General features: G+C 36.5%; 2 protein-coding genes across 3 annotated transcripts in view; both read right to left on the bottom strand.

Moving 5' to 3' along the window:
- Window positions 1-3,135: 3,135 nt before the first annotated feature.
- On the bottom strand, window positions 3,136-9,567 carry LOC127466517 (DNA excision repair protein ERCC-6-like 2). The gene is made up of 4 exons (XM_051777387.1): window positions 9,511-9,567; window positions 7,110-7,275; window positions 6,448-6,635; window positions 3,136-4,381 (listed from the first exon to the last, which is right to left on the bottom strand). Exons 3-4 carry the CDS (start codon window positions 6,570-6,572, stop codon window positions 3,418-3,420), a joined length of 1,089 nt encoding a protein of 362 aa, XP_051633347.1. The 5' UTR covers window positions 6,573-6,635; window positions 7,110-7,275; window positions 9,511-9,567; the 3' UTR covers window positions 3,136-3,417.
- A 265-nt stretch (window positions 9,568-9,832) lies between these two features.
- ERCC6L2 (ERCC excision repair 6 like 2) overlaps window positions 9,833-27,587 on the bottom strand; it is a 43,533-nt gene continuing 25,778 nt past the window's right edge. Inside the window, exons 12-18 of one of the 2 annotated variants that reach the window (XM_051777323.1) lie at window positions 24,245-24,340; window positions 22,964-23,063; window positions 20,983-21,135; window positions 20,043-20,123; window positions 17,482-18,646; window positions 16,603-16,757; window positions 9,833-11,691 (exon numbers count right to left, since the gene is read on the bottom strand). In XM_051777323.1, coding sequence (XP_051633283.1) covers window positions 11,650-11,691; window positions 16,603-16,757; window positions 17,482-18,646; window positions 20,043-20,123; window positions 20,983-21,135; window positions 22,964-23,063; window positions 24,245-24,340 — 1,792 coding nt within the window. In that variant the 3' untranslated portion in view covers window positions 9,833-11,649. Of the gene's footprint in view, window positions 11,692-16,602; window positions 16,758-17,481; window positions 18,647-20,042; window positions 20,124-20,976; window positions 21,136-22,963; window positions 23,064-24,244; window positions 24,341-27,587 lie in introns of those variants that run through there. The other variant, XM_051777324.1, reaches the window with a different exon arrangement.

The following is a 27,587-nucleotide window of genomic DNA, read 5'->3' as shown; positions in this document are numbered from 1 at the left end:
TGATACTTTGATAATGGTATTACCAACTACCCTTTCCTCCTGTTAATGCTGTTTTCACTCACTGGGCTGAAGCCATGGCACAGGCACCACTCTGCCTTCCAGTGCCTGAACTCACCACCTGCTGAAGCTGAGCCAATACATCCTTTCAAACTGCCTTAATGTGTACACAAGATGTTTGCACCCTGACTTTCTGAGACCTAATCATTACCTGAAATGATTCAGTCTCCTGCCCCCAGATCAAACGTGAAATCTGGGTACCACACAGCTACCCCCACAATGCAGTTCTAAGCATAGCCCCAATTTGCAAATCACACTTCAGACTACTCCAAACTACACCGTAAATCAGACTCAAAACACTCCTGTTTTTAACTAGGTCTGGTGACAGTTTGCAAACTGGTTGCTGAGATAGGTGCATTTGTTAGCACAGGCAGGGCAAGATTTCTTGCTACTTCTCTAGCAACCTATTTTCTTTCCAGTCAAAGAATTTTCATTACAGGCAACAGGAACTATTGGTACCAGCTGCTACATCAGGGACCCAGTGCCAGACCCACACGAACTCCACTGAGTGAAAGAACAAGGGCACTGCAACAGGGAACAGCAAAAACCTTGCATGCCATTTCCACCTGAAAGCAATGACACCCTTCTCCTCCTGAATGATTAATATCCAGATCAGGTGACAACTACCACAAAGTTATTTCCTTGTGCTAGGAGGCTGTTAAGAGTTTTCCTGTAGCCCATACCTCCCTGCAAGAACCTGCACATGGGAGCTGTATGAACTCCACACCACCATAACCCTCAAGACAACATCCCCCAAAGCCTCCTTCGTTTTCAAAGCCAAACAAAATCATAATCACAGATTTCTAAGAAGACAGAATGGATCTCTTCAGTTTTAGTATTTGAAGGATCTGTCTTCAAATGTAGGTAAATTCTTTTTTTAATTTGTTCAGCTTCTTTTTTTTAAATTATACAGACATCTCCACATCAAGAATATTTTACAGACAGATCCCCAGGGCACTAAATTGCAGTATTTATACTTAGGTGGTATCCCCTTGTAAAATACATTACATTACACAGGAAGCTATGGAGTGTCATACATCTTACTTCAAGACATCTTTCCATAGTTCAATTCAACTGTACACAGCAAATAGATTTTCACAAATACATCATCAGTATTTGGCATACACGTGAATAAAACGAGTACACCTATGGAAGTTTTGATTTGTGCATATCATCACCTGAACCTGCAGATCAGCCTTCTACCCATAAAGTTCCACTGCTCTAAGGTTCTTCTAAAATGGGTAAAAAGAACTCGATCAGATTTTGCCCTCACTGGTGTCCACTGATTCAGACCGTGACTGACCAACCTGCTCAGGTAAAGACTCTCCTGAGTGCACTGATATCAGCTGAAATCAAAAAGGTTATTTAGCCCCTTCTGGCCCTCAGATTGAGAAGTCATCGGTCTCTTCTTGTGGCCTAAAAAAAGGACAGTTTTATCTATGCAACTTTTAAGGGTATTCTCTCCTATTTTTGATTAGAACCAATACTGGCATTACACAACCTACTAATATTTACCCTTACAGAGTTTCTTTGACAGTCTTTCTCAGACAGTCAACTATCTAACCTCAGTTATCTTTAGTGCAGTTTAAGCCGCTTAACTCCTCTTTTTGCTGTAGACACAAACAGACTATTCCCTTCCTTTATGCAGCAGTTTTTTTACGTATTTCATGACCATCTCCTTTATTCCATCAAATCTTCTCTTCCTTACCTAAGCAGAGTTTGCCCCTCTAAGCATAAGAACAATAACCTGTAATGAAAATCAATACTGATGCCACCATCAAAAGGCCTTAATTTATGTCCTATTTATTAACATCAACAAGAAGGGTATACCTATTCCCTGCCTTCAGCTGACTTCCTTCAGCTGTACATAACTCAAATGCACCCGTGCCAAACAGTTTACAGCTTCTTTTGTTTTCTTAGTTCAAACTTTTTTAAAAAGCTACTCCAACTATCCTAAATTTCAGATTTATCTTAAATAAAGTGGTAACAGCATAGATTCAGGGTGAAAAAAAGTTACACATTAATCCTACTTATGCTGGTTACCTGTAAAGACCAAGGCTTTTATTACTTTAACATTTATGTTAAATACTCAGCTCTTTGTTCCAGGTAGTTAAGTCAGATTTCCTAATTAGGATTCTAGATGGCTTCCACCTAAAAAACGTGCACAATGTTTGAAACAGAGACAGAGTGTAGCCTACAACAGCTCCCAGGACCTAAAGCAGAAGCTGCTCCAGATCAAATTTAAGCTTATTTTTCAGTGGACAGTCATCCACGCCACAAAAACTACCACCATTCACAGTGCTGCTGTGCAAGTTCAGTGTCCAAGGTTTTAAAACTGCACAACATTTACCCTTCACATAAAACACTTTATACAGTATACACAGTGTAAACCTGATACCACATTACATCTGCAACTCACCAAAACGAAGGATTAGAGTTAAGATTTCCAGAGCAACATGAAGCCCTGGCCTCTTTTCATCATGTGTTACAAGGTACTCCTCACATGATCCCACAGCATTGGAAAATGTGACTGACTATTTGGCAAATGAGATACAACACTGTGTATCTTATAATCACTCCTCCAATCTGTGAAGAACGGTTTTCATTGAGAAGCTTTATTATATCCAGCATTCCAGGAGATAATATCTTAGTCCATACATACTGTACTGCATATTCCCAACAACTGACAAAGACATAATTATGCCTATAAAAATAAAAAGGGAGATGAAATCCTACACCTAGCATCACTTAATGAAAAGCACCAAGGAAACAAAAACTGGCGGTTCTTCACATCGACCAAGCTGAGTCGGACAGGACACTGAGGACCTACAAGTTCCACAGCTTCAGAGACAAAGCAAAATCATGGAGGGTGGGAACCCATCAAAAACTACTGGACACAAAGACACCATCCCTGTCTCAGGACGTGCCTCAGTCTCTAGTACCTCAGAAAACATATGAAATATCAATCCTGTTATCCTTGGATTATTGAGATGACTGAGGGTGTCCAAACGTAAGTAAAGGGAAAATAATTACAAAGCACACCTTTCGAGCCCAGAAATAGAATTAAAGAAAGCAAAGTGCACTCAGAAAATTCTAAAAAAAGTTTAATTTAAAATCAATATATCATAGCTAACAATATATAGTCTATATGCATTACTATGCCCATATGTATACACTGATTATGTAATTACATACATATTTGCATGTTGTTACATACATATTCACACCTGTAAAACGTAATTCTCTCTCACTGTAGATATGAATTCATCATTTTGCCTTTAATTTCATGGAGTTACAATGTTTTATTCCATACTGCTGAAGTTCTTCAATGTTCAACTAAAATAATTAAAGTGCAAACTTTCATTTTACAGCATTACAAGATTTAGCACTGGACGGTTCATCTGAATCACCTGCACCATATTTTTTCCATAGAAAATTTTCATTTTTTTTCCAAAGAGAACCTTCACACACTTCTGTCTCTTCTGCCACTGTGGAACGAGGTGCTCTTTCACACAGCTTCTGTATGACTGCTATGTCCGTGAGCTTGCTGAGCTTCTCCTCATTCTGCTCATTCAGCATATCCCAGAAATCTTTTGGTTTCCCCTTTGATTTTTCTACTTGCCCTGAAGAGAATCTCCTCCGTGATCCTGCAGGCCCATTTCCATCACTTCTGAAGAGGTCATTGAGAACAGAGGTATCTCCAAGTAAGTCCGTAAAAGACTTTTTCTTATAAATCTGAGCTTTTCTCTCTCCGTTTTCTGACTGAGACAGGGATCTTTTTTTTGGCAGCTGTGTTCCCTCTGAGTCCTGCTGTCCTTCACAACTTTTGACAGGCAGCACCTCTGATTTACTGTTTAATGAGCCAGATGCCATAAAATCCTTGAATGCCTGACTGTTTCTCCTTTCGATATGTTGAGTAGCAACAGTGGGCGACTGTTTACCTTTTGCATCAACAAACACATCTTGTGAGCAGCAGTCATTGGGAAGCTTCTCTGCTCCTCCCTTACATGTCTGCTGGGCCTGTGTCTCTGTAGTCCTGCTCAGAAGTGCTTCAGTCAATGAAGGCCTAGACTTTGATCTTCCAAAATTAACAATGGATTTTCTTTTTCTAGACTGTGCTGTACCCAGTTCTCCTCCCTCACAGTCACATAAATCTGGTACTGGTATTTCAACTGAGAAGATAGATTCCACCTCTGGATGCTTGGAAACATAGAATTCCTTCAACATGTTCTGCCTTGTTTCTGAGGTAGCTTTTGCAATATGTTCTGCAAGGTCTTTCACTGATCCCATATTGAAGTGGGATACCATTTCCTCAAACTGTGTCCTGTAATTATCAAAAAGGAAAAATGTGTTATTCTGACACCTTTAACTAGAAACAAAAGCAGCTTTCAAGCGATTAATTCAATTCACTTACTTCACATAACCCAGAAGGTAATCAGCAGAAGTAACTCCCTTATTAGAAGCATTGTTGGTTTTTATTAGCAAAGAGAAGAAAGAATAATAACTTCAGAAAAACTGAAATGACTGTGATGTCCTCAGCTTGCGATTCAAAGACTTACTGACTGTCACTGTAGGTAAGATACCATAAGAAAGGGTCAGATTTCAGAAGGCATTTACCTACTAAAAAAGTGTAGATGGACAGATGGTTGAATGTTGGGGGTTTTTTGTTTGTTTTGTTGTTTGGGTATTTTAGGGAGGGAAGGCAGGGGGAGAAAACAGTTGCTCAGATTTCTTTTGAAGAAGACTTGCTAAACAAGAGTTGGTTAAAAGCTTTCACAGGAGACAAGGACTGTCCCCATCATCCTACCCAGTGAGTTATGGAATATATTTCTGCTAAAAGGCCAAGATCTAATTCAAAGAGATCACCCTAATTGAGTTAGCCCTAGTCTGGGGTCAGGTAACCTTACTGGAAGGCTGGAGAGGTGGCTTTACCCTCCCATGTCAGAGAAAGGATATCAAACATGTTGCCTTTCCTGAATGGGGGCTCCAAAAGGCAGCAAGATGTAACACTGTTTGCCTTAAACAGGTGACTGCAGACAGCTTCCCACTCTGCCCTACAACTAGAAGGGACTGAGACACAATCATCCTCACTCACTGCATGGCATATCCACATGTACACCAAGCCTAACTGCATGCCAGGTGCCAACAGATGACCTGCTTCATGTTTAAGAGTGAATGGTTTAAGCTTTTTGCCAGATATGGCTTTAGGATCTCGGCATTAACAGCCTCAGTCACTTCGTTACCTTAGAAAATTTTACCTCAACAAATCATTGAGAACTATGATTACAGTCCTGAATATTTTCAGAATGAAAGGCTCTTCTTTACCTGCCTGGCAAATATTTAGAATTGTCAGTGTCTATTCTGGTAAACAAATCCAGCAGCTCTACAGTAACAGTTTGGACAGCTGAGGCCAGAGAGCTGATATGACAGATCCTGAACACTTACAGGCACTACCTACCTGTCAGTTCTCATATAGCAATTTAATTGTCTCAAGACAAAATTGAAAACACATAGGCAAGCCAAAGGAAATACGAAAATTCAATAATGTGTATGAAGAGCATGGAAAAACAGAAGAAAAACCCACATAAAAAAGCAACAGTACCTTTTCCTTTTAGTTTTTCCAAATATCTATTCTATAGGTATTTATTTACATTTTTGTGTAAATATTTGCTTAGTCAGCTCAGCTACAGATTTCCACTTTCTATTTCCACATACCACCTGGCTCTTTTTATTGAACTTCTATCTATGTAACAATGGAATTCAAATTTCATTTTAATAATAACAATTGCTTGGGGGAAAAGGGAAAGTAAGGGAACAGAAAAATTATTATCACTCCAAAAATGAGGGGGGAAACAAAACATTAAAAAAAATACTAAAAAATATTGAGCCTCACATTACAAAAGAAACACGAAGTCCAATTTTTTTTAAAATTAGTCTTTCAAAGAAAGTGATGAGATCTGGGCAAAACCAGTAGGCAGTCAGAAGCTCACACTACAAAATGTCTTGTTTTATACAGTTTAATCACTGTTTTGTAGTTGTGCATGAAGAACATACCCCGAACACTCGTCATGATGACATCTGCACAGTTATGTGTTATATGACCATTGAACCAACCAAAATTTTACCTCAACAAATTATTGAGAACTATGATTACAGTTCTGAATATTTTTAGAATGAAGGGTTCTTCATTCTAATTTGTGTGTTCAATTAATCAGCTGCAGTACTCGTAATGCGGTGGCAGTGGAAGTTTCCCACTAGTTCCACTCTTGTCAGAGAAAACAATCAGTATTCCCTGAGTAGGGCTGAAATAAAGACAAAAGCAACAACCACCCAGAGGGAAGTTTGTTTTAACCTTAGAATTTTACTTCCAACTCACCAAAACAGCCTCACCTGCGTATTCCTTTGGGTGTCTTTCCAATCAAGAAGGTGGTTGAACCTACTCTGCATACTTTTTTCTTTCTCTGGGTCACAGGATGCCTGACATACAGATGATGTTGCTTACTGTTCATCAGCATTTCTTGCCCTCCCTTAATAATGCTCTTCTCTGCAGTGTTGTCCTCTGGGTTTTCATCATTTTCCTAGTAAAATGAGACATTGAAATCATTAAGACAGCTCTGTCTCTGACAGAATGATGAATTCTACTGCACCCAGTTCTCTCACTCCTAGCTAGCACTCAGACTGGGATTCACAGCTGCAAATCAGAGTCCCTGCACAGTCATAAACTTCCAGGGATGTGGAAGGGAAGTCTTGGTTCTCTGATATCTAGAACAAAAATACAATCCTATTTACACCTAAATTATTTTTCGGAAATTCTCACAAATTTTCACCAAAATTTCCCCTTTGCCAAAAAGTAAGCCAAAGGAAATAAGAAAAATCAATAATGTGTATGAAGAGTGTGGAAAAACAGAAGAAAAACCCACATAAAAAAACGATAGTACCTTTTCCATTTAGTTTTTTCAAATAAAATCACAGGAAAGAATAGCTGCTTAGTGATGCCCTCAGTCTCCCTACTAACACTACTTTAGAGATGAAAACACAAACTGTGTTCACACCTTGTCATCTGCAGTTCAAAATTCGCTTTCAGATTTACAGTGTTTCTTCTCAATGTGTTTCTATTTGATCCATCCATTTCCCTCATTTCCATGGGCCGTTCACAAGGTTTCTGAGCTTTAGGATCTCACATCTGTTCTCAACTTTACTTTGGTGAGAAACCTCAAGCTAGCATACAGAGAGAGATGTTAATATTTGGGACCTACAGACATAAATTTTCACTTTAAGACAAATGCACAACTCCAAAGCTTAAAATTCTACTGTACTATTTTAAGTTACACTATACAAAACTGAAGCCAAGTACCCAGTCGAGATAAAACCCCTATCCTCCCAATAATAGTATAATGCTAGTAACAAAATTAAGATTGAATTAGTAGTCATTACCTACAGCATAAATATTTTACAATTCTCTTGCTGGTTCTGTATACATTTCTTAACATTTTATTTTTTTTTTAACCAATGTATGGATAATACAGAACTTTGAAAGAAGAAAGCAATGATAGTTTTAAAATATATTTATTTTGATGGAAATTTTGCATGAAAAATATAGTATTCAGATCTCACTATGCTAAGACTTGGCATATTTTCACTCTGTCAGTAAATTAGGGCTGTATAGTTTAATTCAAGAAAGAGTAACTCCCATATAATACAAGACTAGCCATGTCAGTGCCTGTCTTAAAGGTATTTTAAAGTCCCATAAATGTGCATCCATCTACCTCTTTTTAAACAAGACCAAAGTATATGAGGCAGTAATACTTTGGTTTACACATCTGTTCAAACACAGAAGATTTTTAGTACCTTTGGGAAAAAAACCAAATGTTGTAAACACACTGAAAGTCATAAAATTGCTGGTCTTTGCAGAGGAACAGAATTAATGTTAGAAGTATTGCTAATTGCAAATAAACGCACAAATGGCATATTTAGTTCAGGAAGGACAAAATTTTAAGTACAGTGACCCACAGTGCCACACCCAAAAAATCAACATCCAAATACCACCATATACACACAAAGAGCTCCTCTTCTACCTAAATAAGCTGCTTAAAGATATTTTTTTTCCTTAAGGTAGAAAAAGTGACTATAAAAAAGTTAGCACATGAGCTGAAGGAGCTAATGCCAGTGAAAGCCTGTGGTCACTGTGAGATACTCATGAAAAGCTTGTCTCAGTTTTCTGGAGCAAAGGCAATTGGTTAAATGGTACCCAATTGGGCTGAAACACAATGGTTGGCTCTGCTGAATTGGTGAATGTTTCAGAAATTCCACCCCCCAACTCCCAAATCCAATAACTTCTTTTTGAAAAACAATGAACACTTCTTCAGCAAATCCAAATCACTTTTTTCAGTTTTTTTAAAGATGTTTCCATGCTTGTTAAAGGTCAAATTTGAAGTTTGTTACTGTGAGTGACATACGGGTAACAGGTTTTATGCAGAGGTAAGCTCTGCACACTGGGATGAAAATACTCCCTCTACTCTTCTCTTAGAATTATCATGAAAAAAGCAAAAACTTCAGTCATGTTCCAGCATTGTCAACATTTCACACTACTTTGCTTTCTTTTGAATTTGACTGGATGGATTACCCTCCTTAATTTATTGTTCTCATGGCCAATATCTTTCCAATTATCTTTTAATGTTTGCCCTCTAACTCACTGATTTCATGATGAAAACTTCCTTTCAACAGCTTTTTATATTTTCTGTTCCTTGAGCACCTTCCCTAACAAACCAGTGTGTCCCCATTATTTGTTTCTACATGAAATCCCACCATGACTGTACAGCACTGGTCACCTTCACCTGAATTATCATGTATATCACATGTGAAAGACAGTCTCCTAATGTAAGACTGAAATTAAGAGAATTTGACTCAACTAGGAGCATCAGACTCTTGTTCTGACACTACTGATACCAGCACATTTAAACTATTTATATTATTGTCACACCCTTTATGAATCAATAAATGCTAGGACCAAGAGAATGAAATAATAAAGGAAATAAAACCCCTTCACTGTATGCTATAGCATACATATATCACACACTGTCTGCTAAATATTTTAAAAGAATTTTGACAGGGAGAATGACAGCAATCATGAAAGCAGTTAGTCTTTACTAAATATTTAAATACATTAAAGACAGTAAGCTTTTGCAGTGCACTTTAAGAAATTTCAGCTGTTCAAAGGGGAAAAGTTTCACTTTAACTGGAAAACATACTTACTGGTCATCTGATAAATTAAGTGTGCCTATACTGAATTATCTGTAAAACCATTACACATTTCTGTATCCACATTTTCTCCTCTCCGTAAAAACCTTTGGGGGCAGCAGAGGAAGGTGCAGTGAAATAATTACATTGACATCAAAGATAAAAATCTGTCTCCTGCTGCCTAAGTATGAAGTTTTAAAACTAGTATGCACCTACCGAAACCAATTCTTGTCTATCTTTGACAGTACAAAACTTCAGTATCTGTTCTTCCTATAAACAGGCATAAAGAAGCAGCTCAATATTCTGGAGCAATGAATGCTAATTCATGTATAAGCATCTTTAGAGATGACTGAGATGACTGGCCACCTTGAGCCAGCAAATTCACTCCTTTTCTTTACTCCCTTCTACCAAAGCAAATACACCAAGATTAAAAGGTGTGGGAGTTAGATGAGAAGACAAAAAAGAGAAGAGAGAGAAAAGAGAGAGAAAAGAGAGAGAAAAGAGAGAGAAAAGAGAGAGAAAAGAGAGAGAAAAGAGAAAAGAGAGAGAAAAGAGAGAGAAAAGAGAGAGAAAAGAGAGAGAAAAGAGAGAGAAAAGAGAGAGAAAAGAGAGAGAAAAGAGAGAGAAAAGAGAGAGAAAAGAGAGAGAAAAGAGAGAGAAAAGAGAGAGAAAAGAGAGAGAAAAGAGAGAGAAAAGAGAGAGAAAAGAGAGAGAAAAGAGAGAGAAAAGAGAGAGAAAAGAGAGAGAAAAGAGAGAGAAAAGAGAGAGAAAAGAGAGAGAAAAGAGAGAGAAAAGAGAGAGAAAAGAGAGAGAAAAGAGAGAGAAAAGAGAGAGAAAAGAGAGGCTCAGGGATACTTTTTTTTTCAAGCTGCCTCATATCTGTGGCAATTCACTGCGTCACCAGACTTGGAGGATGATGAACGTTCTTCAACAGCCTGAATCTGAAGTTGAAAATATGTTTGTATAATTATTCTTCAGCCATAGCTGCACCGTGTCTGACCATCTTCCTCTCTTTTACTGCCTAACTACCCAAAGTATCCCTGTAGTATCTTGCCAGATACTGACTTCCAGTCAGCAATAACCCCCTGATTTCCCAACTCACAGCTGAAACAATGTTATGAGGTTTTTCTCTTCAGGTATGTGTGAGACCATTGCTGTCAGATACCCAGGACACACACTTACACAGCACAGTTCCACTGTTTGTTTTCATTTCTCAAACAAACAAGAATGGCCTTCTCAAATGGCTTGTTGCCTTGCAGTCCCCCAAAATAATACAAAAGCATGAAACACAATGAATTCAGGGTGACTGAACTCTTAAAACACATCTTACAAGCAAATAAACACTTATGCCATATCCTACTTTGTATTTTCCCACTCTCCTCAAAATGTGAGGCAATACATGACTTCGCATATACATTTGTGATTTGCAGTTGGTTTTGGATGATTATTGATAATTTGATCATTTGATACTGCATTCCAGTCTCATTATCTACCCAAATTACAATTCTATATAGTTTTTCTTTTTTTTTCTTCCTTTTCTTCCCCCTCCCGGGAAGTTTTTGTGACATTATGTGTGAGTTATTATGACCTTTTCATATGCTTTTCTTGAATATATGCTGAATTATGCTTCAAGTTACAATAAGGGTTAAGATTTATTATGGTTCTAAATTACTCCTCCAAAATATTTTGCCAAACCAAGAGACCAGTAAAATTAAAGTTAATAAAACTAAAGAAATTTTAGAGTAATATGTACTAACTTTCCCCTGCTTGTTCCAAACAGCTTTTCTGCACAAATAAACTGAGATGGAGGACATTCCACAAACTGTTCTTTTGCATGGTAGTGGAGAATTGACTACTAAAGTCAACTGTGAACAAACTGCTCTCTCTACTTCACATTTGTTTCCAAGTCTGTTTCTTCTACAATCAGGTAACAGAGCAAGAATTTTTCATTAGGAGTAGTTTTATTTAAGTTGTTGAGCCTTTAGCAAAGATAATTGCTATATGACAGATCACTGTCTTGCAACAAAAACATGATTTTAAATCAACATATTATCAATAAATCAACATTTATTATTGTTGAGAATGAGAGGAGATAGTCAGCCTATCTCAGAATTCAAAGTTTAAACTAACTGCTTACTCCAGCAGAAGTCTGTGGACTTACTCCTATCTTCTTTCACCTTCTCAGCCTTCCATCAAACAGGAGGGAAACCAAAGGCCACGCACATCTGTCATAATGAAAATGCCATGCAACGAATGCCACATATGAACTGACTACATTTAAAAAACACGACCAAAAGCCATACTGGAATGTTTAAACTGAAAAAGTAAATTCGAAAAAGCAGCATTACAGGCCAATCATGTGGGAACAATTCTTTTAAAGCTGAAGAGTTCACCATCCTAGAAGAGCAAAGATAAAGGCATGTTATCTCCCAAAAGCCTACTCTTTGTAAACAACCATCTAAACTTGTTGAATCTGATAGCTGTGCAAACACACTGCAATCAGAGTTCCTACAACTGATAGAAAGTCTTTGTTTAAATAATCTACAAAATGTCAATGTAATACAAATAAGATAAAGAGGAGTTCTTAATGACACAACTTTTGTATTTACAGTATTCTCAACAGTACTTAAATCTGCAGTGGAGATACAAAGGGCACCGTTTTTTCTAGGCTGACAGCATGCTTAGTTTTTTCATTTACACCACATTGCAATAACATAAAGAGGGGTTTACCATTAATCCAGGTTTTACTACAAAGCATCTCGTTATTTCTCTGTCAAACACTGGCAATAGTGCCAAATGTCTGTCATCGAATTTAGAGGATTAAGTCTTCCTTTATAGTGCAATTCTTGTACGAATTTATAAAAATACAGATAAAGTTTCTTAGAGTTGGTCACAGTCTATATTTTGGCCTGAATTCCTGCCGCAAAGGTTGAATATGACAGCTGGCAGGAAGCTGAGGGAAGAATATATCCTCCCCCTTTTCAGTCACCACATTTCTGTTGCCATAGTGATTAATCCTCAATTGAATGGCTGTCTTTGTACATTTCTTTTCAGTAAAACTTAAAGTAAACTTAAGTTGAAAACATGCAGTTGACTAAAAAAGAGACTCTACATATTCAACAGGTACAGTACATGGTCTCCCGACTAACACTTTTCCACATACCAAAAAGTGAAAATTAGCTCTCATGTGGGACATCATCAGTTTTCCAAATTATTTAGTGTGTCCTGTTCCCATTTTCTGTATTTTTTTGTGAAACATCCAAGCCTTCTCCAAAGATTTCCCCAGGCTCACTCAACTCCCCCATCACCCTGGATTCCAACTGAAGAAGTACTACACAAATTCAGCTTTACAGGAATTAGAGAAAGCCTATCCCAGACTTCCATACTGGTGTCAAACATTTCATATAGGCTGTTTTTGCCAATTAACACAGAAATTAATTAGGAAATTCATTAAGGAATGCAGTCATTTAATTGAGAATAGCCTAGAAACACTAGAAAGAAGATATTTAATCTCGCCTCCAGGAAGTTTCTCCTTCTTATGGGAGGTAAGAAAAAGTTTCACAGATAACAGTGCAAGTTATCAAAAAACTGAAGTAAGTAAAAAACTTCTGCACAGAAAATCAGCCAAGTTGTTTTGGAACTTGGAGCTCACCAGAAACAAAAAATAAATCAAAAATATCAATACTTACTAAATGACTAAGATCTTAGTGAAGCTCTTAACACTTTCAATTCCCCCTCCAGCAAATTAGTAAAGTCAGAATAATTTTGAGCAATATATCTCATGAATTCTCAAGACTATTTTTTTATCTCTGGAAGGCTGAAATAACTGTATGTCTCCTCTGAAAATTATGGTCTGGTTTTGTAAGTCCACCATGTCCAGTCTACAGGTTCATTTCACACGTTTGCTTTTAGAAGCTTTTGTTTTCCATATGCTTCTGTGGTTACACAAGATAGTCCTTTTTTTGTTTTCAGCTATGTCCTTAGCAGACAGTGATGTGGTAATAGAGACAGTAATCTTCTATTTTTTTAATGAAACCACAATGAATATTTAATTAAGTCTCTTTGTTCAGAGAAAAGGTAGCTGGGGTATACAAATACTGGGCACAGGTAAAATTAAGGGCAGACTGGGTACTTACTACTGAATAAAAAATAAACTTGACTGAAGCCTGTAATTCAAAAGGTTAAGAGAGACTTGACTGTGAATTACACCAGTGCAACCATGTAGATCTAACACAGACCTTCTAAACTCTAATTAGGGAAAGAAACTATCACCAAGATGAACTTTGGGCTAAGTAAAAGTGTTCAAGTCTTACATTTTTGTACAACTAATTTAAATCCAAGTTCATTAGTTACTCATGTTCTTAAACAAGGTGCTCTACATACCTTCAAATTTCTCTCCTGAAGAATAAGACTTGCTGCCCCACCACCCTTTATACCTTGGCTCTCAAGGATCTTCTTCTCATGCAACCTCTCTCACTTTCAAAGCAGAGTCCTCACAGGTTTTGCAGTCTGCTCCAGCTTTAAGCAGTTTCTACAGCTCAAGCAACTACATTAGTCTCCATGCTTCAGTGGTAAAGAAAGTACTAATAAACCTAATTTATATTCCTTTTAGCTACTACAGGTAGAAAAACAGGAAGCATACATTGTTTTCTACTGCTTTCCAGCAATTTATTTTTAGTTTACTCGCTCACCTACTTTCCATAAATTAGCCATTGAAACTAAAGAACTTAACAGAGGCTATAAAAGTTTACATATATTTAGTGAAGTAAAAATGTGATTCGATGACTTGTCAATAGCAAGAAATCAGCATGTCAATGTTCTCACAGGAGGTTATTGATTATTTTTCCTTATTATAACCACTTACTATCACTGTCATTCCAGATTAATATGGAAACATGAAACAAAAATATTTCACTCAAGTGCTCAACCAAGATTTGGAGGAATTTGTATCTCCCAACTTGCAATTCATCCACTTCAATGGAATAATTCTAGTTTTTAAGAATTCTGGAACCCCTTTCACAGAGATATTAGTGATTACTTGAAAAACGTATTTGAAATACATTAAATCAGAAATGCATTATCACAGACAGCCTGCTGAGTGAAATTGTAAAGCAGGAAGACAGAGTTGGCATAGGCAAAATGAACACCACAAAGGACATTTTACTTTTTGGTCCTAAGCAGACTTATCTATGAAATGAAAGGAAAATAACTTTTCCACTTCTGCTTAGAAATAAGAGAGTTTGATTATGTGTGCTTAGGAAGGGACATAAATATTATCAGGGAAAAAATATTATTCAGGAGCCTTCATGACACTATCAAATAAAGCTTCCATATAAATACACTGTAAAAATAGCTTCTAATTATGATCATTGATACCCAGAGCAATCAAACAGCTACGCAAGAGTTTCTGAGAAACTCCATTAGACCAGTGATGCCAGAAAATGACATGTGAGGAATTTTGTCTGATAGAACTCTGCTCTCCTCTCAATAACTATCAGTTTCCAATTAACATTCCAGCATTCAAAACTGTAATTTTATTTACTTAAAATAATGACGGAAATTCAAATGATTCACCTGTATTTTTAGTATTGCATACAATGCTACTTTAGTCTGTCGAAAAAGCTTTTCATTAAACTTTATATAAAAACAGCATTCCTTTGATAATGCAAGTAGTTGCTCTGACAGTGAATGTCCTGACTTAAACTGATGGGAAATAAGTAAAAATGACCAGCAAAGACTGATGGCCAGAAGCACAACAATAGCCATGTTTTTTCCCAAAATGCCTTCTAAAGTAAAACAAAGTAATAAAGAATCTTTTAAAGTTGTCTGTGAAGCTCTGGCAGCTCTTTTTTTAAGCAGAGCAGAAAAAAAAATTCAGAGTGCCACATCTAAGAATAGGCCATCATCTAGGGATTATTTCTGGATTGGTGCCTCTAGAGTAAAAGAAATAACAGGAAGTGAAGGAAGAGGCAGACTTCTCTATAATTTTTGACATTTTTCTTCCTACTTAGTTCTCCAAGAGATACTACTGTTGCTTCTGAGCAACAAATTTATATCTTATAAAAAATGACAAGTTAATCAAAAGAAGTTGATTTCTAATACTTCCACTCACATAAAATAAGCTCTAAGTTCCAGGAACAAAACGAACTTTTTGAACAGAGGTGGATCAACAGACTTTTAGACAATATACTCCCTTTAAAAGTTTTCTTTCATTTATATTTGAGTTTAATAATGTTGTCAGCCAGTGCCAATTAATAAGTACCTTTCTACAGTACTCTTGAGTATTTTTGACCAACTTTTCTGTTAATGAGGGACATTCTAATGCAAATATGTTAGAATTAAAAAGGTCTCACTTTTACTGGTTCTCCTGGTTTGATCTTCCCAGTCTAAAAATTCTTTGGCAACTGTGCTAATGGTTTAATTAAATACAGTACAAGAACAACAACAACAACAACACTGGAAGAAACTCTTCCAGCCACTGTGGATGTTCAACACCCCAGAACAACACAGATGTATGTCTACAATTTCTATAATGATTGCTAACAAGTCTGTGAAGACTAAGCTGCACATTCACCAATTACTTGTTCTGTGCTTGTGGTTTATCTTAAGCATCAGCCTCGGAAGCTACAAATGTTTATTACAAGAGAAACAACAAAGTACCCAGATAATCAGAGTAGATTAAAACCACTAAGTAAAGGGAACAAAAATCTGGAAGCTCTACCTGAATTTATTCCAGATTTGTATGTATTCCCAATGCAATCAAACAACATGCATGACCAACAAAAAGCATTAAATGTAACTGTCCCTGCAAATAAGCACTCCCAGGAAACTAGTGGTATGTTTCAGACATTAGACAACCTGACTCACTACAGCAATTGCACACACTCACCTCCCCAAAAAGCTTGCAAACTGATTTATGTTTGACTTTCTATGCTACAGAGTTTTCCAGAATGTACTGTGGCAACTGGATTTTTTTAAATCGGATCCAGGACAAGCCAAAGAATTTTCAAGGCTCAAATGAGAAAAACATGGCACAGAATTTGATTTCAAACACCCAATCTTTAATCTTACCATTTCTCTCACAGAAAAATCCCACAGAGGGTGCTGTGCTGCTTAAAAGCCACTCCAAAACCCAACAGTCATTTATTAGACTTCCAACTGAGCTTTCTCCTCCTCCCATCCTCAATGGCTTTGATCATTCATGGTGGCCATTAACAGAAAAACAAGTCTTTTGGAGTTTTTTAAGATGAAAAATGAGGGTAAAAAAAAAAAAGAGTTAAACCAACATTTCCAAACATTTCTCTTTACCTTGGCACTACAGACAGCAACATTAGCAGGAAGCTGGGAAAACTGCTTCAACTCAAACACGTCTCGCACTGCCCACCGGCTCAGGTGATTTTCAGCCTTGCTGGATCCCACCACGTTCTGATTGGAATGAATATATGCCACCTCTTGAACACCATCTGAGACATCAGGAGAAAGACAGAATCAAAAGTGTTGGTTATTCCAAAACTTCGAAAGTACACGGTTCCACCGAAGGATACTGTAATTAAGAAAAAAAAATTACATCGAAGTCATAAAATTTGTTCTGATTTTACTCAGCACCAATTTTCTCAGCCCTATGAAACGAACAACAATCATTAGACTTACTTGGATTTATCTGGACAGTTTAAAACTACTTCAATTTCCATGTGTGCTTTTTTTAGATGGACAAGGAAGTTTCAAAGCATCTATGGTTTAATGGCTGCAATATTAATGTTTAAAATTAAGTCTTTTACAGAATCAAGTCTTGTACGTGGTATTTCAAACTCCCAGATCGCTTTTTTTTTCCATGTACGTTAAGTTTCTATTTAACAGCTCTGTAAAGACTTTTAAGGTTCTGCAGTTCAAATATTTCATTCGTGAATTCTTAATACATCTTTGATCTTAGCATTGTTCAAGAGACAGTCAGTCTTTAACACAGTACTACAAAGCAGTCTGTCACTCCAGAGGACAGGAAAGTAAGACTAATAGGTAAAAAGAAAGACACAAAAAGATATTACTAACTAATTTAGCAGAGCATTTACCAGCATCCTGTAACAAACAGCATGTATAGCAAGAAGAACTTAGAGCCTGCAGACAATGGTAAATTAAACCTACGTTATTACTTATTTGAAATAAAACCAAAGAAATTAAATTACTAGTTACCTAAATATCTGTCCATTGATTCCATTTTTTGCTCTTGATGCTCAAATTCAGTTTTTCTTGCAGAAGTTCTATGCACAGCATAACTGCCAGACTCTATCTGTGCAACAGAGGTATCTTGAATAGTATGCAGTGTTTTAGACCCAAACTGAACTCTGCCTCTCTGCCTTTTACACTTCTGGCTGTGCTTTCTGGCCTCAGTTTTCTCAGCTGGAAAATCATCTTCAGAGGATGAAAATTCATCTATATTCTGTGAATCACTTTCTTTTTCTTTTCTACTGGGCTTCTTTGCTTGTAGCAGAGATTTGGAGACATTATCTAGTTCATGTTTAAGGGCACATCTTTCCTTGTGTTTTGGAAAGCTGAAAGATTCTAGCTCTCTTGATTTAGAATCCTGGGAAAGTTCAATATCATCAGATTCATCACTTATGTCACTTGCTCCTTTCAAAGCTGGGTCATCCTTGATGTCTTCAAAAGATGTCTCAACACTGTGGAACCCAAACTGCCTACTGGCTCCCTTAAACACAAACCCAGCTTTTTCTTTCGCTACCTCTTTGCAATTTCCAGATGTTGACCTGCGTATTTCAACTTTTTTAGTAAGCACTGCTTGAACTTGAGTAGGAAAGATGACATCATCACCCTCTTCAGAACTACTTCCAGTCTCCAAGACTGTATCAGGTTGCTTGGAAAGGCCTTGATCCTCATTTTCTCTGTCCCCTTCCTCCTCAGAGCCTGAGAAATCAAGCCAGTCTGTACCATGCATATCTTTTTTATCAGTTCCATCTGCTGCCAGAACAGCTTTCCCATGCTCCAAAACAGGCACACTGCTTTGGCATTTCTGAAAATCACTGTGCTTGCTATTTATGTTTTTTCTTACAGTCTGATCATCAGAAGGCCACTGATGAGAATTATAATTATCATCCCCTTCTGAGGTAGCTTCAATTTCTCTCTGCAACAACTTAGAGAATCCACACTGCATTAAAGAAAGTTGACCCTTTGCTACCATTACATTATTTGCATTGCAAGGCTTCCTTCTGTCACATTTTTTCACAGAAGTTTCCAGAACATCATCATCACTGAAGTCATCCCAAAAATCTATTTCTTCTCTGTTTAATTGTGCCTGAGCGCTTTGGGGATCTCCATCTTCTTTACAGTCTGCTTGTTCATACTAAAAAAAAACAAAATTACATCAGAGCTATTTAACATTAATAGTATATGGAACACACCTAATTTCAAAGCAGTGTAAAAAAAAAGTGGATTTTCACTATGTTACTCAAGCAAAAAATACACAAAGTGGTATTACAAAACGCAAATAGAAAGCAAATACAAAATAAATCATAATGAGAAATTATTAAAGTCTCTGGCAGCTGAAAATTTTTAGCAGAAAAATAATGAAAATAACCAATAATTTTGGTTAAAAATCAAATATTAGATAAATACTTAATATTACATATTAGAGACAATATATGCTGCACACTGCTAAAACAAGCTATATCTTCACAATCTACATCCATATTTTTCAAGTTTATACTAATTTCATTGCTACTTTTCATCTTTCAAAGGTAGTTTGAAAGGTTACTTCATGATTCAAACCTTAATATTGTGTAATAACAGTCATTAAAAAAAAAAAATCTCACTGCAATGGTTAACCACCTTGTATATGGGGGCCAACATTAGAATAGTCATGAGCACACAACAGTCCACTCTAAAATTAGTTGAGGTCTACTGTAATCAAACAAAATTACACCCAGGCAACTTCTAAACATTTTGAAGATACCAAAGTCCAGAACACAGCTACAAAACTCTGTACTACTGAGACAAGAATTATGACAACCTGTAAATGGAAAGTCAGAAGGGTAAACACTAAAATTTGGTACATGAAGAGATGTTTTAAAATTAATATATAAATCCTGGTATCATCCTGCTCATCAAAAAGTATTCAACATAAGCTTAGAAAGCTACTGTTTATCACCAAGTCCAACGTGAGATCACAACCATACAGAGATGTATTATCAATGAGCTATGATCAATAAGTTATGATCAATGTGAAGGCATATATTAAATTAATACTGACATTTACTCATAGAAATCTCCAACAGGCATAAGAGATGGCAGCTAATTCTTAACACCATTCAGTGTGATCTAATCTAATACTATCTTTACTCTTGCAGGTCATATTACAGACCTAACTGCTTGCTTCCCTGAGTACCTGAACACAGTGTTCAGCCAAAAACATTCCTATAAATACAATACTCCTATTAAAATCAACCTTTTCAGGAAAAAAAAAAAGTGTTCCAGAAGAAGACCATTATGTAATTACATACATTAAAAAAAAGACAGTATTGACCAGACCACTGACTTGATGGGAACCACTGTCTCATTGTCTGACTACAACTAAACAGCCTGAAGCTTTCAACAGTCTAAACCAATTGCAGTCCTTTCCACAATTCCCTAAACAAAATCTTCTAAACAACAGGGTAAAAGTATTATCAGCCTAACAACTGCAGTACCAGAAACCAGAGGGACTGTCATTCTCTGGCCCACAGCCCACAAGGACATCTCACCTTTTCTGAGCTGCACGGAGCACTCTCTTCCTTCAGCCAGGTAGTTGCTGTCATGACTCCTGCTTCCACCTGCCCTTCCCTCTAAAACAATCAAATATTTAATTAACATCAACAGATACTGGTTCTGCTACATATAAAAGGCAAGCCCAGGAAAAAAATACCCAAAGGCTTTTTCTTTCCTTCTACAGAGGTGTAGAAGCACAATTAGCAAAGTCCAGACTAAATCCTAGCACATGCAAAATAACAAAATAATGGGAAGGATGGAAAGAAACCTGGAATAAAGCTACAATAAACTTCAAGATGCAAGCTAGCTGCAGCAAACATGCTTTACACAAAAAGGTATAATACTGCATATACTTGAAATCAGTTTAAACTATGGAATTGGGCCAACAGGTTTTTCAGAGTAACTAAGAAATTAATTTTAAAATATGAAGCCTCATAAGTTATTTACTTACTTCCACCCTATAACATTCTAAAATACGGTATTATAAAATACATTTTATTAAACAGTTTTTGACATCTCAAAATGTACTATGAAAAGGTTACTATGATCACAAAAAATATTTTTATGACCAGAATTCCGGCTTAAAAGGTCAGCCTGAGCTATTGATGAATAAAAGATATCTGCGCGCAAAGCTGACAACATGTGAAAGTATCAAAATATAAGTTAAATAATTTTTATTAAGAAATATATTAGCAAATTTATGAGAATTATAATCCAAGCTTTTTCCATTCTTTGATTTAAAACAATTTATCTGCTCTACATCAGAGTGAGAAATTAGCATGTCTATTTCATTTAAGTCACTGCATAGAAAAGCACTGTTCCAGTTTCACCATTCTGTTATATAGTTTTTCCATTCAAAACAACAACAAAAGAATCTCCTGAGGAAAGAAAAAATGTAAAACTAATATCCAAAAGTAAAAGAATAGCACTTCACACCTCCAGGATGTCTTTGGTAAGACAGGACCCATGAATCCTAAGTTTGAAAAGGTTATGGATCCCAAAAAGCTCTCCCTGGTGTTCCTTTGATCCTTGCACTGCCTCGAAATATCTCTTGGCATTTTCACTTCCAACGACCGCACAGTGAAGTTGCTAAAACAGAATAACACGAGAGATTTGAGAAGAGTTTGCTGCAACAACACATCAGAATTTCCTGGCTCCCACATTATATACACAGCTTTAGCTGGAGTAGGGAGAAATTCCTAAGAGAGGATGTTTTAATTTCCCTAGCAGATGCTGGTACAATAGACTGTGGTACAATATACACCTGCTTGGTTTTACTGAATTTTCAAAAATTTAAATATTTGAAGCCTTTTACTGTATCGTTGGCTAATATCAGACACCAACTATACACACTAGAGGCACTCCTCTATATCTTGATTGCTTAGCTTTCCTCAGTACTAAATTGTAACTATTCTTTTACTGTCTTGTATGTTTACTTAGTAAGGGAATGCAATCCAAGCGTAGCCAAAAAAAAAGAATCTCGGATTTACTACTCCTCCCTTTATTGCTTCTTATTAAACTTGAGAAACACAAGTCAATTTGAAAGGAAAAAAAAAAAAGGCACAGAAGCTTTCAAGAATTTTTGGAAATCCAAACAGACAATATCCAGGTCTTCTTTTCCTACAAGTTCACCAACTCCCAAAGCCTCTGTGAAGCAGGTTTCCATCCTTCAGGATTTTAGTGAACGGAGCTGGCTGTAATCTGCTACTGCTCATTTTGTCAGCCTTTCTGAGACTTCTCCTACTGATTCCTGCTGTTGAAACGACTCCTCAAAAGTATTTTGCACATCAAAACTTTGGAAGAGGATCCTCTCTACGTTTTCCCATGAATGTGGATGTGAAGAATACATAAGTAAGGTGGTTTTTTTTGCAAGGAACGCTCTTTCAAACCTTGCTAAAGTAACAGTCATACAGCAGTACAATTCATACTCCTGATATGTTAAAAATGTAAATTATTAGCTTTTATATTTTTGGACCACTGTCCCTCAAAAACAGATTTTGGACTTACCATGCATTATATTTAACTTGCCTTGTTAGTATATGATTTCAACTACTAATGCTTCTTCTTAATTCTGAGCTTCTGATACAGAATCTCTGCAAATTGCCCAATTACCTGTTACCACCTCAGCCCATCACCTACTTCTTTTGACTTCTCCTTAACAAGTTTTGTCTTTTTTATTTACATAATTTTGTCAGAATTAAACAGAACTCTAATGGCTGCTTGGCTTCTACAAAACACTGAATTTGAGTGAGATGAAAGTCACCATTATACTTTGAAAGTAGGATTTTAAAGCAAGCCATACACATTACTGGGAGCAGTTCAAGATTGGATCTGTCAGGTTTTTGACTATCTGCTCTGTGAAATCAGAGGATCTTAGAACTTTATTCTTACTTGTCACTTACTTAAATCCAAGGAGAATAATGACAATCTGTTTACAACTGCATTTCCCACTCATTCAGCCTCCAGCTTCCTCCTTGTAAATAACCTAAGTACAACTGCTTGTCACTGAGGACTCATTACCAACTTTTTATTATTTATGGTCAAAAATTCAAGTTACCAGGTTAATTCCTCAAATCTAGTAAGGTTTTCTTCAATATGTTGTATCACTCTCCTACTGAGGTGACCTAATTTTATCTTTTCTATGTAGTGTATTCTTCAGGACAACTGTATCCCACTGGTTTTCTACCTTTGTCCCAGTTTACATGCCTGTAATGTCAGAACCTTAAATTCAATCATCTTATTTCTTAATTTGCGACTTTTGACAATTGCTAAATGATGTATCTTTGCTTTGTAAGTTAAGTTAATAGCATATATCATCAACCCAAAGTAAATTACAATTTTGCTATAGGCTAGATTAGCTTTCAGTCACCAAGACTGCTAAAAAGAGCTCCAAATTTAAACAGCTTGTGAACTTTACCTGTTTATAAACTTGTCGCAAATACATCATCTCTTCCACAGTTCCCAAGGAGATCAATCTAAACACTTTAACAGGTCTGTACTGGCCAATTCTGTAAGCTCTGCAAGGACAGTGGCACATCAAAAAACATTTTAAGAGATAAGAGAGCTCTTGCAGTAGTAAATAAACACAAAAATAAGTAAAAGCATTCTAATAAAATAGGACTATTCTAAATCATGCTTGCGTTGGTTGGGTTGTTTTTCTTTTCCGCATTTTCCTCAGTAATTAATTTCCTTTTCCTTTACCCTTAGTATTCCATGTTTCTCCAGAGGCCTAGGAAGTTAAAAAGCTTTCTCCTCATTTTGTATCACAAGAACTGCATCCCATCTCTTCTGAAAACACGTCTTCCACTCTGTTTATCTCAGGTTTGTTTCATTTTTCTTTTCTCCTCTCTGTCTACACCTGCTCTTGCTCAAGGTATTCTCTTATTTGTATTATATAGAGGAATTAGTTCATGGATTACATGGAACAGTCTGTTCTTTCTTAACTTTCTAAAGCACTTTGTAGGTTACAATATCATAAAAACAGGTAATGAACTGGCAGTGTTCTATCCAAATGGTAAATTCCAAGACATCTAATAAACTATATTCCACAAAATTCACAAGAGGCTGAACCAATTCATAGAAATGTGATCTTGCAAAGATTCTTTAAAGACAGTACCCAATACATGTTTCTGACACACATATTTCACTCGAACAGGTGAACATAAATATGTATTAGAAGTGAGAAAGACCCTTAAAATGGAATTATATAATTGCAGGAGATAACAGAAACAATTTATTTCTGCTCATAAAAATATATAGAGCTACTGAATTTTGAAAGCTTTCAATGTTCTTTACTTCAGCCAGCCAGAAGTCTGTCTTGAATTCCTAGGGAAACATCCCACAGCCAAAAAGCCTTGAAAGAAATATCTGTATTACTAGAAATACTCCAACAGCATAATATAAGAGCTAGAACTGAGTGCTGAAAATACTCTCATCTCCACAAGGGTGAAGCAGAAAGGTTGTCTTTAGGGGTTCTGGAATTCAAAACATCACTTTAACTGGGGTCAACTACAATGTATTCTGTCATGAAAAACACAAGAAAAATGATAGCTACACACACACCCATTCTATAGAGATCACAAAAAGTTATAGTAAAAAATTTCTTCCTCAAGGAAAGTTTTAGTTGGAGAATCAGATTATGGAATGAAAGCGAAAGAAGAGTACAATATGGATCAAGTTCTGTATTTTGAGAGTGTACCTGTCAATTGCTTGAAGATCATTTGCTGGATTCCATGTAGGATCAAACAGTATAACAACATTGGCACCCACAAAATTAAGACCCAGTCCACCAGCCCTAAAAGAATAAAAATGAGAAAAATAGAATTATATGACAATAAAAACAACCCTGAAAAAAAATTTTCTGTATTAGATCCATATTGTCACACCCTTCCCAACATAAAAAAGAACACAATAAAGATACTGAAAACAGTGCAGTATAGCTTTGTGCTACTGTTGTATTAATAACCACCAAGTACTCAAATAACCATTGCTATAAAATGCAGTCTTCTCACCTCAGTATCATGCTTGTTACAAACTGAATAGCTGAGTCATAACCAACTACAATCAGCTTTCTTAGTAGAAGTCTTGGTTGCTACTTCATTCCCCCTAAGTCCTGTCCAGGCCAACTCCTCCAGTGATTATACTGAAATTCATAACCACTTTTATGCCAGTTAACTTCATGGAAGCAGGAATATTTAGCGTGAAATTTTACTTCCTCTAATCCCAGCACACAGTTTCAACAATAATGCTATGCAGCTTCCACTGAAATGGTCACACTCTAGGGTAAGTCACACCTGGAAGAATTAACAGCTCTCACAAGTGTATTTGTACAGTATGTCACTCAGTTGTTAAAAACACAGTTGCCCACACAGCTGCATATGAGCAATATTCATACCAGTCATTACAAGGAAAAAAGTCCCTGTCAGAAAATTGTCTGCTCTGGGGGTTGGGAGTCACAGTTACATCATCTTAAAACACTTAACAGTTGGACTATTCTTTCAGGTAAAGCCTGCAAGCCAGGAAAGAATTTGAGCACATGCCTAACCTGAGGCAGCTAACTGCAGAATCCAATAAACTGCTCAGTTCCTTGGAGTCTGGCATGTGCACAGCCAAATGATTTGACAGGAACAAAAGTGAGGAAAACACCACTTCTCATCAGGTGCAAAACAAGCAAATACTGAATATTCTTTTCAACTGGCTCAACCAACCATCACACAAAAAGGGACAAGTTACTATACAAGCACGTGTTAAACACTATTATTAGTTAAACTATTAAAACAAATGTTCACATTGACATAGGCATGGCTAAGTTCAAGTGTATTATTTGCCTGAAAGAGCTACAGCAAAACTGAAAAAGTCAATCCCATTTAATTTACCAAGTTTAACAGATTACTTTAGATTCTGCTTGTTTAAAGCAGACAGGAAAGGGAAAGTTTCCGGTAAAAGACTGAACCAAAAACTTAGGGAGCCCCACCACGTTTTGGTTTTCATGGAATCCATCTCAATGTAAACACAGTTCTGGCCTTGTCCTTCCAGGTGTGATGTGGTGTTGGGTCAGTTAAATCTAACAGATGTTTCCGGCGGATGCACATTCTCAAAGTTTGAAATGCTGAATAAAAATATTTGCATTTTTTTCAGGACATGCTGCGGTATTTTGGAAATTTAGTGTACTTCTTTGCAGTGAAAACAGAATTCAGCCTCTTGTCTTCCCAAACTAATCCTGCAGTTGGACTGAAACGTAAGTCAATGTGTAAAACAGACTATCTACAAAAACTAAACAGGATACTTAGCTTTATAATAATTTCACCTTCCAGTATTTTTAAGTATGACACAAAAACTCAGGTGCTCTAAAGCAGAAAAAGAATGGCTCCTATGTCCTTCATGGACAGAACAAATGCAGTCATTTGTGCACTGTAAAGCATATCTTCCATTTTAACTATCTGTTTAATTAGCTGTTAGTCATTACTGCAATTTTAATCCATGCAAACCACTATAATATGGCTCAAATAAAGAGTTTTGTTACAATGAACAGTTGTCAAAAGATCATCTTATTTAAAACTGCACAACTTTTTACCTCAACATTCAGAAGTTACAGAACAATACTGCATTAGGAAAGTTTCTATGAAAGCTTTGACGATGTAATTCTGTTTACCAAGATAAGTTTTTCATAGTTCCTACATTCTTTCAGTGAGATCTTGCGGTTTAAAGTTCTTTGAACATTATCATATATGCATTAAAAGTTATTTGCAACAGAGGTGAGAAGAGTTCAAGTTAAATGAAGCCCTGTAAAAGTAGAAAGTAATGATCAGGAGTCCAGCAATGGACAGTCATTGAGAATGCTGCAGGTAGAAGGGAAGTGCATATGTAACCTTTCATGAAAAAAACTACCTACAAATTTCTCTAAGCACTTCTCTTTTCATAACAAAGATAACCAAGATGCAGAAATGGATTTTCAGTAACAATTACTCTGAAGGAATTAATCTAGAGAAATACTGGCATAGAAACTCCAGAAATAGTGATTTAAAAACGGGAACACTTGCTGCTCTCATTTCTTCACAACACTCCAATGGAACAGAGATGTGTTGACTTTGGTACTGTACACAGCTTCCTTTCTCCAGGCTAAGCAGCACCATTGGAGTTGCAAGCTCTGACATTCTCCTATCAAGTTACAGCAACTCCAGCAACTATTTTAATGTTTCCAAGCATGCCCAAAAATCCCCTTCTCCGAAATAATCACACATTTTTTTAGCAACACTAGCACAGGATTGAAGTATTCACAAACAGATATTACTTCATGAGACTTAGAAGTTCCAACAGATGCATACTTATTTTTCCCTGGTGCTCAAGTCTGAAATCCATGATCTGTATCTAATGGTTTGATCTAATTCAATAGAATTTACAAGCTCCAAAGAAATCAACTATATTTTCTCTGAACACCTATAAAATATATTTATCTATAAAGTTACCTTAGCCATAGCTATCGATAAAAGCATTAGGGATAGCCATATGACTATGCTTGGTACCAATACTAACTGTAAGATTTGAGGTCAAGCTGATTTAAAAGATTGGTGCTTTCTGTTTTAAAGGTTGCATGTTAATTGTGCTAGTGAATATAATGGGAGACTCAAAATTACTACTCAGGGAATTCATCCTTTGCAGAATGCCCTTCTACATGCAAGACTGTGAAAGTATTGTCAGTGAAAATCAGCATTTGGCTTTCTGAGGAATGGGACTTACAGAAAACACACAAGTTGACTACCCAGAACAATGAGCCAAAAACTTTGCAAGAGAGTACAGACAGAGGAGTATGACTTAATTCTGTCAACATACTGTGTATTGAAAAATACAGAACATACTGTAAAGTATATTAACATTGTATATATACTTGAAATCTGAGTAAGTGTAAAAAGTAATCTCTTGCAGAGTAGAACTACGATAAATCACTTTCTAATTTCCAAAGGATTACAAATGTAAAGCTGCTTCCATTCCTCTGTATCAAACATGCAAAAAGATCACTTCCTGTTATCTGTGATAAACTAGAC

Source organism: Manacus candei, unplaced genomic scaffold (assembly GCF_025592945.1).
Source record: "Manacus candei isolate 608988 ecotype Guabito, Panama unplaced genomic scaffold, ASM2559294v1 h1tg000010l, whole genome shotgun sequence".
Taxonomy (NCBI): domain Eukaryota; kingdom Metazoa; phylum Chordata; class Aves; order Passeriformes; family Pipridae; genus Manacus; species Manacus candei.
Note: the sequence above shows the minus strand (reverse complement) of the source record. Positions and strands in the feature narration are given on the sequence as shown.